The sequence below is a fragment of the Hemitrygon akajei genome, chromosome 7 (assembly GCF_048418815.1).
Source record: "Hemitrygon akajei chromosome 7, sHemAka1.3, whole genome shotgun sequence".
Classification (NCBI taxonomy): domain Eukaryota; kingdom Metazoa; phylum Chordata; class Chondrichthyes; order Myliobatiformes; family Dasyatidae; genus Hemitrygon; species Hemitrygon akajei.
In genome coordinates, this window is record NC_133130.1 from 26,041,914 (window position 1) to 26,059,929 (window position 18,016).

Sequence of the window (18,016 nt, forward strand, 5' to 3'; positions counted from 1 at the left end):
TTTGCTTTCACCCATCCTAACTGATCTTGTATGATTTGAAATAATCATTGAATATACTTAATGAAGTTTGCCATTAAAGAGAAGATTGTGATCAGCACGAGTTGTGTTAGAGGATGACCCTGAACACAGTTTTAGTGCAAAATTCAAACAAAATGACAAGTCCAGAGATCACTTCTTCCAGGAAATTGTTTTAAGTGTTTGCAGTTTGAACTGCAGAAGTATCTATATATTCAGCAGCCATCTCCGTTTCAGCTAATGTTTCCAGAAAACTAGCCTTTGAAGTTGATCCCTCTCCCAAATTTGATCGAGCATGGAAACCACACGATGCTTGCAGCATGTGGTGTCAACTATTTATCACCTGAATGCTCTTTAATGTGGCCACAGTAACAAAATGGCTCTGTTCCAAGGTCAGTCATTCATGAGTCATCTGTTCTGCCTCATGTCATAGTCCTTACTTCTAATGCAGATGGTTACTTTCATGTAGTACCAGAAAGTGTGAGAAAAACATCAATTACCAACCAACATAAGCATTTCACATCTGTTTCCCAAACTGATGGAGTACAATGCCACAGGTCTAGTGATGTGAAGAAAATTTAATATGAGGCTCAATATAATCTATCAGTAATATGATCTATCCCAGCAATTCACAAGGTCATCCAAGTCTACTTATTACATTTACAGATCTCAAATCCTGCCTTCTAAGTGAGCAACTGACATTGCTTACATGACACTATATCTTGAGATATCCATCTGCTTTGCACGGGAAAGAAAGCATTGTGAATTTCCCATGAGAAATTTCATCTTTTGAAACACCAGTTTTCTCACCCTTTCATCAAATGAAAATATTTGCATCTGCTGGGAAAAAAATCTGTCAACCTATTTGATATTATTTTTTAAAATAATTCATCTAAGCTATCTGACTGTCTCCAATTTCCTCCAGCTTCCAAGAGGACCACAACTTTAGCGTGTTTTGGAGGCTTAAGTGCCTCAATGACTCGGGGAGCTATGTTGGCTGGGATCAGGGCTTTATGCTTTGGTTCTTGGTAGGGTCATCCCTACCAAACAGGTCAAAGGGTAGAGGACAGACTAAGAGTGGTCCACCGGTCCTCCAGGTTCAGGGGTTCAGCTCAGGGCTAACAACCCTGACTGGTGAAACAAAACGGTTATAGAAACAGCAATGCAGTATCCTTCTACATCTGAGTGTGATGGTGTTCCTAGGTCTCCACCCGAGACTTGCACAACTACAGTGGTGGAAACCAAGAGGAAGCTACTGACATGATGAAGGAAGTCCTGAACCCCACGAGAGAGGGAGTACCTTCATTGCAGCCCTAAATTCCTCAAGTCAGCCACAGATGAGCACCTAATGTACATGTATTAATTCCCATCTGATGACTGGGCACTGACTAAAAGGACAAACTGACAAAGGACAGAATCTTTCATATTACACCTCTTCAGAGAAAAGCCCTATAGTTTCACAACCAGTCAGATATTATTTCAAATATCCTCAATGTTGTAACATGAGTATAGACGCCATTAATTTACACACACACACACACACACACACACACACACACACACACACACACACACACACACACACACACACACACACACACACACACACACACACACACACACACACACACACACACACACACACACACACACACACACACACACACACACACACACACACACACACACACACACACACACACACACACACACACACACACACACACACACGACAAAAGCCAAAAAAAAGTTTCAGTGATGTTGACTGAAGAATAAATATTGGCCCAGGCACCATGGATAGCTCCTCGGCTCCCTTTCAGTGGTGCCTTGAAAACTTTCACATCCAGTCAAGTGGTAGTCAGCGTCTGGCTCTACCATGTCATTTGAAAAAATAGTACATCACTCTCTCCACAATGAGAGCTGACAGTCCAGTAGCTGTGGAGTGGGGATTGAACACACATTGGCAAGAGTAGAACTTATTGAGCCCTGGCTAAAAGATGCAATGATCAAATACCACTCAACGGACAAATATTGGCAAAGTTAGTTATTGGAGGGAAGGTGGCAGAAAAAGGGAATTGCGGGTTACCCACCTACTTGAAATCTATCATCAAATTCACAATTCTTGAAATATGAACATTCCACAGACTGGAAGATACACTCAGTGGCCACTTTATTAGGTACTCCTACACTCCTGCATTTAAAGCAAATATCTAATCAGCCAATCATGTGGCAGCTATTCAATGCATAAAAGCATGTAGACATGGCCAAGAGGTTCAGTTGCTGTTCAAACCAATCATCAGAATGGGGAAGAAATATGATCTAAGTGACATTGATCATAGAATGATTGTTGGTGCCAGACAGGGTGATTTGAGTATCTCAGGAGCTGCTGATTTCCTCAGATTTTCATGAACAATGGATTCTAGAGTTTACAGAGAATGGGGTGAAAAACAACAAACAAAAGTCTACAGTGAGCAACAGTTCTGTGGGTGAAAACACCTTGTTAATGAGAGAGGTCAGAGGACAATGGTCAGATTGGTTCGACCTGACAGGAAGGCAACAGTAACTCAAGTAACCATATATTACAAGAGTGACATGCAGAAGAGCTTCGCTGAATGCACAACATGTTTAATCTTGAAATGGATGGGCTACAGCGAAAGATTATGAACATACATTTGTTTAATTGTTACTATTATTAAGCGAAGGAGGCAGCAAATAAAGTGGCCACTGAGCGTATATATCAACAAAACTAATTCATAGTATTAAAATACATGCAAAAGTTGAAAATAGAAAACATATTATTAAATAATTATCTCTGGTTGGCTCTGAATGTATTTATGATGAACCTTTTGAGGAAATCCCTAAGTGTCTTACACCCAATGATGTAATATTTCCACTTCATTATTTGAAATTCCCCCAATCCAAGATGGCATCAAGCTACTGTCTCCATTGAGGTTGTGGCTCAGGTTTAATTAGTTATTAGTTATTTTAGATTCATTGGGATGATTTTGGATACAGAGCAGGGAGGTAGGGGTTAAGTTATGGCTTAGCAATGTGGGGGAATTGGAGGACATGCTGGACTTTAAGTCTATGTGTAAGCCTCAGCTCTGCATTCGAATGCCAGTAACACTGGCATAAGATGTCGGGCCCTCAGACCAGTGAGGACGTTCAGGGTTCTGTGAGTCCAGAGTTCAAGGCCTGGATTATGGGGTCCATACGTCATAGGAGCAGAATTAGGCCATTGAGCTCATCGAGCCTGCTAAGCAATTCCATCATGGCTGATTCATTATCCCTCCTAACCCCATTCTTCTGCCTTCCACCCATACTAATCAAAAGTCCATCACCTCCACTTTAAATATACCCAATGACTTGACCTCCACAAGTTATTGCCATTTGTGGCAATGAATTCCAGATATTTATCACCCACTATCTAAAGAAATTCCTCCTCATCTCTGTTCTGAAGGGACATCCTTGTATTCTGAGGCTGTGCCCTCTAATCACTGTAGGAAACATCCTCTCAAACATCTCAGACGGTTACCTTTCACTTCTGACACATGTCAGTGTGTCTCTTTCACTGACCAAAATAAAATCAGTAAACCTGGAAGAAGATTTCCCATGCTAGCCAAGGAATAATTTTTTAATCGCCTAATTATTTTTATAATAAATTTCTTGACATTTATAAACAAACATTCCACGTGAGAAAAGTCTGTAGGATTGGAAGCTCATGAAATGGTATGCAGAAAGTCCTAAGCAAATAAACAACAATATTTTTTTTCCTGTTTAAAATTGGAAACATTGAAATTGGAACTGGAATTTAAGATGATAGAAAGTCACTTGGCAAAGTTCACATTGTGGTTCGGACAATTGTATATTAATAGCAGGTTGAGCTCCCTTTTAAAATCCCAATAGAAATTTAAAAATATTCAGCTGATTTCTGAATTTAAATTTGAGCATAAGACATAGGAGCAGAATTAGACCATTCAGCCCATCAAGTCTGCTCTGTCATTCCGTCATGGCTGATCCCAGATCCCACTGAACCCCATACACCTGCCTTCTCACCATATCCTTTGATGACTTGACCAATCAGGAAACTATCAATTTCCATTTTAAATATACCCATGGTCTTGGCCTCCACAGGTGTCTATGGCAAAGCATTTCATTGATTCACCACTCTTTAGCTAAATAAATTCCTCCTTACCTCTGTTCTAAAAGGTCACCCCTCAATTTTGATGCAATGTACTCCAGTTCAGTATACCCCACTATAGGAAACATCCCCTCCACGCCCACCCTATCTTGTCCTTTCAACATTCAGTAAGTTTCAATGAGATTCCCTCGCATTCTTCTAATTTCCAGTGAACACAGGCCCAAAGCTGCTAAACACTCCTTAAATGTTAACCCCTTCATTCCTGGAATCATCCTTGTGAACTTCCTCTGGACTCTCTCCAATGACAACACATCCTTTCTGAGGTATGATGCCCAAAACTGTTGACAATACTCCAAGTGTGGTCTGACTAGTATCCATAAGACCTTAGCATTATCTCCTTGCTTTTATATTCTATTCCCATTGAACAAAAATCCCAACATTGCATTTGTCTTCTATAAGTAAGCTTCAATAAGGATAAGTATGAATCTTGTGGGTGAGTATTAACTTGACTGAGATTTTTGAGGAGTTGACCAAGGTGATCGATGAAGGTAGATCTGTGGATATTGTCTGTATGGACTTTCGTAAGGCGCTTGTCAAGATTCCTTGTGGGGGTCTCATACAGAAGATTAAGATGCATGAGATCCCCAGTGAATTGGCCAGTTGGGTTCAAAATTGTCTGGCCCATAGAAGTCAGAGAGCAGTAGACAATGGGGCTAATTTATTATCCCCTGAACCCCATTCTCCTGTCTTCTCCCCATAATTTTTAATGTCCGTACTAATCAGGAACCTTTCAATATCTGAAGATTCTTGATGATCCCAAAGGGACAGCCCTCTATTCCGTGGTGTGCCCTCCGGTCCTGAACTCCCCCTCTATCGGAAACATCCTCTCCATGTTCACTCTATCTGGGCCTTTCAATATTCGATAGGTTTCAATGAGATCCCCCCTCATAACATGTAGTTATGCTCTCACTAATAGAAGATTTCAAAAATATTGCTGTTTTGTTTGTAGGTACTTTGGCATATCCTGAAAAGTTGTACATGCACGCTTCCATTTGTCTCTTTGCAGATTGAATAAAGCAGAACATTCAACAGATCTATTAAAATTAACTTAGCAAACAGCCAGTAACTGAATTTTACTCATGTTTCTCAGTGAATCTGTAGAGCATTATCTGACTGCAGCAGATTTTCCTTTTACAAAACTAGTTTAAAATGTTGGGAAGCACTGGTACCTTACACTAGGGAATGGGTGACCTCTTCTCCAATAGAGTAAAGCCATTGATGTTTGAAAAACAAAAATATATACAAACAAGAGAAAATCTGCAGATGCTGGAAATCCAAGCAAAACAAAATGCTGGAGGAACTCAGCAGGCCAGGCAGCATCTATGGAAAAGAGTACGGTCGACGTTTCCACTGTAACGTTGAAATATACACAAGCAGCTTTAAGTTAAGAATTGTGCATAGAGCAGGACAGAAGGAAAAGCAAAAGAAAAGCTTGTCAAAACAGAATCAGGTAACAGCAGTGATAACATGCATTGAACAGAAAGTCTCTCTCAAAATGCCTTTCTCTCTAAGTTAAACACAAGTGTTCATTTATTTCTTTACTATAAGGCTTAAGCTTCTGAGCAGGACAAGAGAGGAATGGTTGTTCAACTGAACAGTTTCCACTTCTGTCAAACTCTTGGCAATCATATTCATACCAAAGTTGATACTCAGTGAAGAGTCACACACCACTGTGACCAATACTTTCTTAGTATCATACCATGACACATTTGTATCCTGAAAATCAAAAACCTAACCCAGTTCCCTTACAAGTCAATGGGTGAATGAACAGAAAGTGAACACAAACCAAAATGTCCCAATTCCAAATCCATGATAAAACTTTGCACAAGTTAGCCTATCTTGCTTTAAAAAAAAGCAGACTGACCTTACTACAGTAGTGGGTCCATTTCAATGTGATCCACCTCACAAAGGAACAGGAATACAGTCCTTATGTGTAAGGAAAAACGGGTGGAGAATATTACTCAGTCAGCAATAAGGGCGATTTACTTAGAAAGCAAACTCGTTCAGGAGCAGAGGAAACAGAGATTGTGTCAATTTCTTCCAATGCTTCCAAGTGACTGCAGTGGATGAAGGGAGTATGAATATAAATTATCCCTATAAAATGAATGCAAGTCACTTATAGCAATATGGTCATTGACAATAACAGGAAAAGTGACTATTCCTCTCTGTACTATAGGCAATGTGGATAAATAGTTAAAGATTTTGATAGATAAAGGTTAATATTGGCTTTTTGAGTATGGAAACCAGTTTGCAGCTTAGCTTGCTAGAGATATAGCCTTGGCTTTCAGCAGAGGTATCCTTAGAATAAATACTTGCAGTTGCTTATCTTGTAAGAATTAGACTCAAGTATATGAGACAAACTTTGTAAATACAAAGTTGTACACAGGACTGGATTTTTAATCTTTGGCTGTTGTTATGGGTATAGTTTATCACAAGAGAACTGCATGTGAACTTGGCTTATCTTTCCTAATTCACAAGGTTAATCAAACAGCCTTTGTTTTTATAAAAGCTGTGCTCTTGCTATTACTTGAGTTCCAAACCCACAGTTCGCGGTTCCACTTCCCACAATATTGTGAATATAGCTCTCTTTACTTCGAAGTCCGTGTCGAATTTATTTGTAATCAACTTTAATCAAATTTCCTTAGCAAATTAATTTCCCTAACAATTTGGCAACGAGGAAAGGATCCCTATAGATACAAGATCCAAGCAAACCCCGGCGATAGTAAATTTCTCTGACAATATAAGCTGCGCTTGGGAAGCATTCGGGGGGAATGTTTGACTGTGAGCTGCTGTGAGTCTCCAGGGGAGACAAGACCAGCAGGACAATACCAGTGCAGACGAAAGGCCTGCCCAGCCAGTGACTGTCCCTGAACTCCTGGAGAGGGGCAAGACAGTACATGGAAGACAGGGTCCGAGACCCACAGGGAGTCTACTGAACAGTCAAATTAAAGGACAACAGGGACTTCAAATACTGAGGTAAACTCTGGCCAGAAAAGGGTAAGGAAATTGCACTGTGTTTGACAACTAACAAAATTTGATTACCGGTTAACCTAAAATGCGTAGAAATGAAAGGAAATATGCCAAAGCCACCAGCACTTTACCGAAGAGAAGAGACAAAACCGCAGCCTGCCGATCTGTCGACAAAGGCTCCGATGAATAAGCCTACCGAGAAAAGGATTAGATGATAAGTACAATCTTATCAGAGACTCTGTTCCTTTCGCCAATACCGTTTATCTCCTGAGGCTGTTAATGTTATTAAACCTGCTCTCAAGATTCTTTTACAGCAAGTATTAACCCTTATATGATATTAATCCAATATTAACCCCTTGTCTATCAAAATCTTTCACTCAAAGTATTTTCCTCCACAGCAGCCATAGAAGCATCTGAGTAGGAATGAATTAAAAGTGAACATTAATAAGGCCTTCATGAACATCAGCCAATCTCAGTAATACTGGTGTATTTAAGTGCACTTAATTGTTTTAATTAAACTTAATTAATTCAGTTTAATTGTTTTAATTAAACTGAAAAGCATTGTAGTATTAATCTAATCAGTTTATTTTGGGGACTGGAAAGCAAAGACTTCATTTAAACTCTGTCTTTGACAGGAACAATGAGTGCGCCAACATCAAAGATCAAATTGTACAAGGGGTACTCAGATTGCACAATGAGCAGCAGTAGTTCGAAGGGGGCTAAAACAATATTACATACAATCAGATTAAAGATATGGATGGTTTGTTGCTGTCATTTTAATCCAGAGATGACTATGTAGCCCCAAATTTCTCCACTTGGACTATACATAAATAACTAAACACTGCCCAGGGAAGCAGTTGAGGCTTCTACACTAAATACATTTAAGATACAGTTAGATAGATTTTTACATAGTAAGGGAATTAAGGGTTTTGGGGAAAAGGCAGGTAGATGGAGCTGAGTTTACAGACAGATCAGCCATGATCTTATTGAATGGCGGCGCAGGTTCGATGGGCCGGATGGCCTACTCCTGCTCCTATTTCTTATGTTCTTCTTATTATTTTGATTTGAAAGGATGAGTTTTTTCATCATTAAGTACAATTTTCACAGGCCCATAAAAATGCCCCCACAGAAAAACTAGTGACTATGATGTCCACAGAGTTTTATGATGGGATGCTCAACATTGAAATGCCAAGAAATATTAATAGTGTTGTGTGTAATCACGACAGAACACTTGCACGCCGCAAGAGAAAGAGATCCCCAACAGAATTGAATCAGGCCACTCCCAAGCATGGCCCTCTCCAAACGGCACAACTAACCTTGGTAACTGGATCCAGATGAAGTTTGGCGAATGGAACTTTCGGAGGCATGTGTTCCAGAATAAAACTTCTGACTGTAATACTTGGGTTTGAAGGTGAACTGCTGAGACTGGCTACGCTGCATCAGCATTGTCAGTGGCTGTGATGGCAGAGGCATCAAACTATAAGGGGAAGAGAACAATAAAAATACACATATATTACAGCATACTTAAATGCAAAAGGGAACCAGCATTGCTTCATGAGGAGGAGAGAAGATCCCTTTGTACTAAACTTTGACATCACCCTGCTCAAGTGTGAAAAAAGTACCTAAATGTTTCAGTGCAGACAGAATCATGGAGCACAGAAACAGACCGACTGAAGTTCGTCAATCATCCAGTGCCTATTTACCTCAAACCTACAATGATTCCATTGCTTTCTCCCCACTTTCCTATTGGATGCCTCAGGTTTTACCTATCACTTATCCACTAGAAACAGCTTAGGGCCAAACAGCCTACCAGTCCACACAAACTTGGAGTATGGGAAGAAACCAATGTACAGGGAGATAATGCGAACTCCACAAATACAACACCAGGAAGTCAGGTTTGAGCTCAGGTTGCTAGAACTGCAAGACAGCAGCTCGACAAATATGCCATTCCACCACCTCCTTTCTCCCACAATCTCCTGCCGTAGCATTACCAGAAACCTAATGTGGACCCCACTGACACAGGACTCGCAGTGTATTTACAACAAACGGCCACCACCATTGCCTCATCCATCCCCAAACAGTCCCCTACCCACATTTTTCTTTTAGTAGGGAAGAACTCAGAACAATCCTTAATCTTATTGTTGTGATAAAGACTTCTGTATGAATTTGCAACATTTATCCTGTGGATCTGAGAAGTTGCAGCAGTTTGGGAGAAATTAAACCAAGAATGAAAGCCAGTGCAAAATGGACTGTGCACAGGGGGTAATGGTGCTCTTAAGCAGTTAAAACCCTCTGGGTTATTTACTTGATTGCTTCTATGCTCATGAAGGGCAAAGCAGAACATGACAGCTTCCCTTCAACACAATCCAACACTTGTCAAGATTAGTGGTCAGCAGAGGTCCAAAACACCAACATCCATTTTTTCTGCATTCTTGCTTATTCATCCACATCCCGAATCGTTTCACAGTCGACTATGCGGAGTAAGGCAAATAAAGGAAGAATGCATGGCGCTGGGACTGTGTGGTTCGTTAGCCTTTCGTGTGTTGATGAGTGGTAACATTTGGAGAGAATTGATAGGAGACATGGGGAGAATCAAATGAGATTTCAGTAAATGGGTCACTGCTAACTCGTCGGGCTGAAGCGCTCTTTTCCATGCTGTGTAAATCTATTCAATGCTGATGATTCAATGACAAGCCCATTGTCATTCTCCTATGCACTCAAGGGAATTAACAAAACCACCTTCCTATTTTCCTAAAGTTCAGTTAAAAACTAGCCACAGCAGAGAGCTGGGACCAACTTCTTTCATGAAATGGCAAACTTCACTGGAAATCTAGGGGCAAAAAGGAACTCTGCGAGCGGAAGGAGGGGAATCAAAGAGCGAGCTGTTTTGAAGAAGGGAAACAGGTATTTTTGACACAGAGACCGAAAACATGGAAGGGTTTGGAGAAAGTGAGCTGAAAACAGCCTGGGAATTAAAGGCGGGGTTTGGGGGGGGGGGGGATTGACTCTCAAATAAAAGTACTGATATCATGGCGTGTTTGTTCACCGTGACAGTATGAACAGGGAATTAGTGTGCACAGATTGGACACTTCCCAAGTGAATTCTCATTTCCCATTCATCACTGCAGCAGAACCAATGAGGTCACCACAAAGACACTTATTCACAGAACTATGTTTCACCAGCACTTTCCTAAAGCTAACTAAGGAAGATGGAGAGGAGACAACCTCAGATATGTGCACATCTTCTTTCAATTTATAAAACACTCAAACAACAGCTGGTGTGAACTCTTCATGATTACTGGTGCTCAAGAAAAGCAGGGTAAGTTGCACCAATGACCATCACCCAGTAGCAGTCAAATCTGCAGAAGGACAGAATAGGAGAATGGGCAAGAAAGTGGCAAATGAAATACAATGTTGGAAAATGCATGGTCATGCACTTTGGTAGAAGAAATAAATGTACAGACTATTTTCTAAACAGGGAGAAAATCAAAGATCTGAGATGCAAATGGACTTGGGAGTCCTTGTGCCAAGTAACCTAAAGGTTAACTTGCAGGTTGAGTTAGTGGCGAGGAAGGCAAATGCAATGTTAGATTTCATTTCAGGAGGTCTAGAATACCAGAGCAGGGATGTGATGCTGAAGCTTTATAAGGCACTGGGAAAGCCTCACCTTGAGTATTGTGAACAGTTTTGGGCCCCTCATCTTAGTAAGGATGTGCTGGCATTGGAGAGGCTCCAGAGGAGGTTCACAAGGATGATTCCAGGAATGAAAAAGTTATCATACGAGGAACGTTTGATGGCTCTGGCCCTGTACTCACTGGAATTTAGAAGGATGAGGGGGGATCTCTTTGAAACCTTTCAAATGTTGAAAGGCCTAGATAGAGTAGATATGGAAAGGATGTTTCCCATGGTGGGGGAGTCTAGGATGAGAGAACACAGGCTCAGGATAGAGGGGTGTCCAATTAAAACAGAGATGCAGAGAAATTTCTTAAGCCAGAGGGTGGTGAATTTGTGAAATTTGTTACCACAGGCAGCTATGGAGGCCAGATCATTGGTGTATTTAAGGAGGAGATTCATAGGTTCTTGATTGGCCACGGCAACAAAGGTAATGGTGGAACAGCTGGGGAACGGGTCTGAGGAGGGGGAAGGAAAAGGATCAGCCATGATTGAATAGCAGAGCAGACTCGAGGGGCCAAATCACCTAATTCTGCTCCTATGTCTAATGGAAAAGTACTTTGAGAAGTTGTTTATGGCTGGAACTAACTCTTGCCCGAGAAAGAACCTGGACTGCACGATGCATACTGCCACGACAGCGGATGCAATCTCACTGGCTATTCCACTCTCTTTTGAACCATCCAAACAGTAGCAAAACATACAGTCCATTAAGCTTTTGCTTGGCCATTACAACTCAGCATTCACACCATCACCCTCTCAGTATTAATCCACAAGCTGCAGAACTTCAGCCACTATTCCTCCCTCTGCAACTGGATCCTTGACATCCTTACCAGGAGACCACAGTGAACGCAGATTAGTAATAATGGCTCCTCCTTGTTGACCATCAACACAGGCCACTGGTCGACTCTCTCTGCAATGTTGAGTGTATGGCTAGGCCAATTTGCCGATTACACCATTGCTGTTGGGAAAATCTCAGATGACAGCAAAGAGGTCATTCAGTTGGTTAAGTGGTGTCACAATGACAACCTCACAATCGCTGTCAGCAAGACCAAATAAAATGATGGTGAACCTCAGGAAGGGAGAGTCAAGGGGAACACATCGAAGGATCAGCAGTGTTAAGGATGAGCAGCTTCGTGATTCTGCCTGTCAACATCTCGGAGGATCTATTCTGGGCCAAGCACAATCACTAAAAAGGCATGCCAGCTAATTCATTCGGAGTTTGAGAAGACTCTTACAAATCTCTACCATGGAGAACATTTCGACTGATTCTGGGGGCTCCAAGAAGCTACAAAGAGCTGTAGATTCTACCAGCTTTATCACATGCATAACTCTTCCCACCATTAAGGGCATCTTCACTAAGGACCCTTGCCATCTAGGAAATGCCTCCATGGGAATACTATTGGGGAGGAGGTACAGAAGCATGCAGACCCACACTCAATGACTTAGGAACAATTTCCTCTTCTCTCCTATCAGATTTCTGAACAGTCTGTGAACGCAACTTCATTATTCCTTTTTCTTTTGCACTCATTATTTATTTTGTAATTTATAATAGTTTCACGTAAACCTGATTCTGATTCAAACTGAATATCTTTAATTCACAGCTTTGTTTCCAATCACAAAGCCAGCCAGTCACAATAATTTAGATGGGAAGGCACACAATAATGAAAACTCCAGTGAAATACTCTTAGATCAGGCAGTCTTTATTATTTCATTAGTGACCTAATTGTCCCTTAGCACTCATTATTGATGACTCATAAATCTTTCATCAAAACTCTTTATTACAAGAAAATCACTGGAGAAAGAAAAATTCCCATAACTTTCTCCTGCATCACTGGGCAATTATGTTCAGTGACCTTATCTCACCCCTTGTTTTTAACCACAGTCTTGAAAGCTCAGCAGCAAGAAAATCAGTTCCCGTAAAATGTTGAAATAAGAAGAGAATGCTGGAAATACTCAGTAGGTTTGCAGTATCCATGGAGACAGGTGCAGAATTAATGTTGCAGGTTGGTGCCCTTTCATCACGATTTGCCAACTCTGATGAAGAGACAAAAGGCTGATCATCAGAGAGGCAAGAGAGACTGCAGGCGTAAGAAATCTGGAGAAATTGCACTCAAAATGCTGGAAGAACTCAGCACATCCGGCAACGTCCATGGAGAAGAATGAGCAGTCGAACCTTCTGGCTGAAACCATTTGTCAGGACTTGATAGGCAGAGGACAGACGCCAGAATAGAAGGGTTTGGGGAGAAGGAGGAGAATGAGCTGGTAGATGATAGGTGAATCCAGATGCGAGGGGGAGGTGGGTAGGCGTGGGAGAGGTACACAGACTTTTGGATTCAATGCTGTTGCAACATCATGATGATAAAAGCTTAATTTTATTCATGGGGCACATCTTACCCAAAATTCATGATAGCTTTGCTAGTGATCTGCCACAACTGAGCAATTCTTGAGGAGAAGCTGCTGCCTGATCTTTCGCCTGAGAATTATGCCTTGTCATAGTCATATTAAGATACAGTACAGATAGAAGATCTTCTGCTCATCAAGTCCACAACAACCAGGAGATATCTGCAGATACGTGCACATCTTCTTTCAGTGTGTAAAACGGCTGCCGTGACTTCTTCATGATTACTGATGCTCAAGAAAAGCAGGGTTTGCTGTGCCAATGACTATCACTCAGTAGCACTCACATCCACGGTGATAAAGTGGGTTGAGAAGTTGTTTATGTTTAGAATTAACTCTTGCCTGAGAAAACACCTGGACCCACTGCACTGAAGCATCTAAACAGAAGCAAAACATACATTCGGCTGCTGCTTTGCAATTACAATTCAGTGTTCAACGCCACCATCCTCTCAGTATTAATCAACAAACTTCATTCATTGAACTTGAGCCTATGTACCTCCCTCTGCAACTGGATCCTCAACATTCTTATCGGGAGCCCACAGTCAATGAAGATTGGTAATAAGAGCAACACACACAAAATGCTGGAGGAACTCAGCGGGCCAGGCAGCATCTTTTCAAGTACTGGCACAAAACGTCGACTGTACTCTTTTCCTAGATGCTGCCTGGCCTGCTGAGTTCCTGCAGCATTTTGGGTGTGTTGCTCGGATTTCCATCAGCTGCAGATTTTCTCCTGTTTGTGATCAGATTGGTAATAACATCTCCTTCTTGTTGACTATCAGCATGGCTGATGCGCTTAGCCCTAACTACTCATTAACACTAATCCTACATTAATACCATTTTATTCTCCCGTCAGTTCCATCCAGAATCTACTAGTCACCTGTAGTCCAGAGGAAATTTACAGTGGACAATTAATCTACCAACCAGCCTTATCATGGATTTTTATCAAGAATGTCTAACTCTACTGCTTCACTGACAAGTAGACTTGATTCACATTTTGCTCAGATCACAAAATAACCCAACTCGAGCTGGGCTGTAATATCCCCCAGCCAGGAAGCCTGGCTATCAGAAGAATTTCACTTGGACATGATTATAACCTGCTCATCCAAAGTCGTTCAACCCGAATTTGAACTTGCTCCAAATTGTGTTCCTCCTTTGTGCCTGAAATTATTTGGCTTCATCCTGAAAAGACATCGATTTCAAAACGCCCTTTGTTTTCAAGTTCTCTCAACCATTCCATCCCCCATTTCTACAAACCTCTTTCAGTCGCATAAGCTTCACAAGTCTCTTTTCTACTCTGATTCTGGCCTCCAGCACTCTCCTGCGATTAATTGCTGCATCTTGGGCACACATTGATCCAGCTGTCACAGCTCAGAGCTCTGAAATTCCCTCCTTTACACATCAAATGGTTCGAGTTAATATCAGAGAATTGAATCATTTGATGACATACTCTGATATTAAATTGAACCATTTGATGTGCAAAGGAGTGCATACCAAAGAGGTCATCCAAGTGTTTCCTCACTGGAAACTATGGGTGAACCAAGAGATTCACTCCCCACTGAAGTCCAGGTCTGTAGTATTCAAATTGGGTGACTTTGACCGACACAGAAATCTAGGTATGGCCTGGATGAGACTATCGAAGATGCCAAGAAACAACACCAGACCAAAGTGGAGTCCCAGGCCAGACAACAGTTGTAGCAATGTGTGCATGTTATAACAGGGTACAAAACAAAGTTAGGCTGTATTTCTGTCAACAACCGTCTCCTGATCATCTCAATCCAACCCATGTTCCTTTTAAACAGAAGGTCCATGAAATGGCACTACCCACATGGACAGGCCTGTACCCACAGTCACCGACATGCACACAGGATCAACTTCTCTGAAGATGAGTGACTGCCTCAAGGCTGTGTCCTCAGATCCTGAGTGGGATTATTCAGAGATATCTTTACCCCAATCTGAGGTTCCTGTCTGATTTACAAAGTCCATTATCTTTCCAGTGCCAATGAAAAACAAGGCTGATGTGCCTTAATGACTACCGCCCAGTGGCACTGACATATATCAACATGAAATGTCCAGGTGGCTGGTCACGGCACACATTGACTCCAGGCCCACAGGCAACCTCAACCCGTTGCAATTTGCCAGCCACTAAAACAGGTCCACGTCAGATGCTATCTCCCTGCTCTGTGTACATCTTTGAAACATCTATATAATAAAGACATCAGACTCCTACTCATTGGCTTTGATACCATAATTCAAACAAATTCTGCTAGGACTTGGCACCTCCCTCTGAAACTTGATCCTTGAGTTCCTGAGCAAAAGACCACAGTCAGTAAGGATAGACAGGAACACCTCCACCACGATTATCCTTCACATCGATGCCCAACAAGGTTGCACCCCAAGGAGCTGACTTTACTGCCAATCAATCACGGGAGCAAAGCCGAGGTCATGGCTCAGACTTCAATGGACTTATGTTTGGAATTGTCTGTCTGGCTCTGTCAAGGCTTTTCATTGTATCTCTGTACATGTGACATTAATAAGCCAATTATCATCTTGGGACATTTAATCAACTTACAGGCTCAATGTTTTTGCTACTTGATTGCATTTAGATCCAGGCATTGGATAAGATCTTCCCTGGAGAACTGGAGAAGATCTATGTGTCTCCTTAGCAAAGATACAGATATTAGAAGCTGGAGGAAGTTTTATATACGTGAATTCTTCCAAATCAACTAGAGGCTACGCTGCTTTTAATAATCCATTAAAATCCTATAATAATCCCTTTTAATAATCTTGTGACTAGTGGCCCAGTGTTGTTTGTCATCTATACCAGCAATCTGGATGATGATGCGGTAAACTGGATCAGCAAGTTTGCAGATGACAGCAAGACTGGGATGTAATGAACAATGCAGGAGGCTATTAAAGATTGCAGCAGGATCTGGACCAGCCAGAAAAATAGGCTGAAAAATGGCAGATGAAATTGAATCCAGACAAGTGTAAGGTGTTGCACTTTGAGAGGACCAACCAGGATAGGACTTAAATGGTAAACAGTAGGGCACTGAAGATTATGGTAGAAAAGAGGGATCTGGGAATACTTATCCATAATTTCTTGAAAGTGGTGTCACAGGTAGATAGGGTTATAAAGAGAGCTTTTGACACATTAGCCTTCATAAATCAAAGTATTGTAATGTTACTTTGAAGTTGGTGAGACCTAATTGGTGTATTGTTTGCAGTTCCGGTCACCCACTTACAAGAATGTTATCAATAAGATTAAAACAGTGCAGAGAACATTTACAAGGATGTTGCTGGGACTTGAGTTATAGGGAAAGGTTGAATAGGTTAGAATTTTATTCCCTGGAGTGTAGGAATTTGAGGGGAGATTTGATAGTGATATATAAAATTATGAGGGGTATTTCAAAGGGTAAATGCAAGCAGAGTTTTTCTACTGCGGTTGGGTGAAACTGGAACTGCAGGTCACGGGTTTAGGATGAAAGGTGAATTGTTTAAAGGGAACACGAAGGGGAGCTTCTTCACTCAGAGGGTGGTGCGAGTGTGGAACGAGCTGCCAGCAGAAGTGGTGGATGGCAGTTGAATTTCAATATTTAAGGGAAATTTGGATAAATGCATGGTTTGGAGAGGTATGGAGGGCTGTGGTCTGGGTGCCGGTCGATGGGATACAGCGGAATAAAGGTTCAGCACAGACAAGATGGGCCAAAAGGATCTTTTTTGAGCTCCAACCTGATGGCATGAACATTGACTTCTCTAACTTCCGTTAATGACCCTCCTCCCCTTCTTACCCCATCCCTGACATATTTAGTTGTTTGCCTGTTCTCCATCTCCCTCTGGTGCTCCCCCCCCCCACTTCCTTTCTCCCGAGGCCTCCCGTCCCATGATCCTTTCCCTTCTCCAGCTCTATATCACTTTCGCCAATCACCTTTCCAGCTCTTAGCTTCATCCCACCCCCTCTGGTCTACTCCTATCATTTTGCATTTTCCCCCTTCCCCCACTACTTTCAAATCTCTTACTATCTTTCCTTTCGGTTAGTCCTGACGAAGGGTCTCGGCCCGAAACGTCAACAGTCCTTCTCCCTATAGATGCTGCCTAGCCTGCTGTGTTCTACCAGCATTTTGTGTGCGTTGTTCTTTTTTGAGCAGTAGTGTTCTAAGACTCTATAAAACACTTTTTGAATTTGGAAGTCTTTCAGACATTTCATAATAACTGCTGGTCAAGAGCTGGTGCCTCAGAAAGGTTTAAGCAAAGAAGTAGCACTGCCAACACGGAGGCAAAGCATCCAAATAAGATTACAAAGCAGCCTGATGGAAAATCAGGCAGTATGTTCAAACTAAATAAGCTGCTAAAATAACACAATCTACTGAAAGTCTAAAACATGTAAAGTAAATTATGATCTAGAATTGATCTTTTTCTCAAATCTGGGAAGAATGCAAGTGGAGGCACGGTAGTGTAGTGGTTAGCACAACACTTTACAGTAACAGTGACCCAGGTTCAATTCCCGCCACTGCCTGTAAGGAGTTTGAACATTCTCCCCGTGACCGCGTGGGTTTCCTCCCACAGTCCAAAGACCTACTGGTTGGTAGGTTAATAGGTCACTGTGAATTGTCCTGTGATTAGGCTAGGATTAAATCGGGGATTGCACAGCAGCGTAGATTGAAGGGCTGTAACAAAGGGAGGGGGAGGGAGTGAGGGGAGAGAGGGATGGATAGATGGAAATAAATCAAAAAGTACATCAATATATATTTTTTTACATATATAC

The 18,016-nt window shown here is 41.7% G+C and overlaps 1 protein-coding gene across 4 annotated transcripts in view; it reads right to left on the reverse strand.

Moving 5' to 3' along the window:
* Positions 1-18,016, reverse strand: part of ltbp1 (latent transforming growth factor beta binding protein 1) — a 417,603-nt gene that overhangs the window by 320,460 nt on the left and 79,127 nt on the right. For all 4 annotated transcript variants that reach the window (XM_073050519.1, XM_073050520.1, XM_073050518.1 and 1 more), the window contains exon 4: positions 8,503-8,663. In XM_073050519.1, coding sequence (XP_072906620.1) covers positions 8,503-8,663 — 161 coding nt within the window. The remainder of the gene's footprint in view (positions 1-8,502; positions 8,664-18,016) is intronic.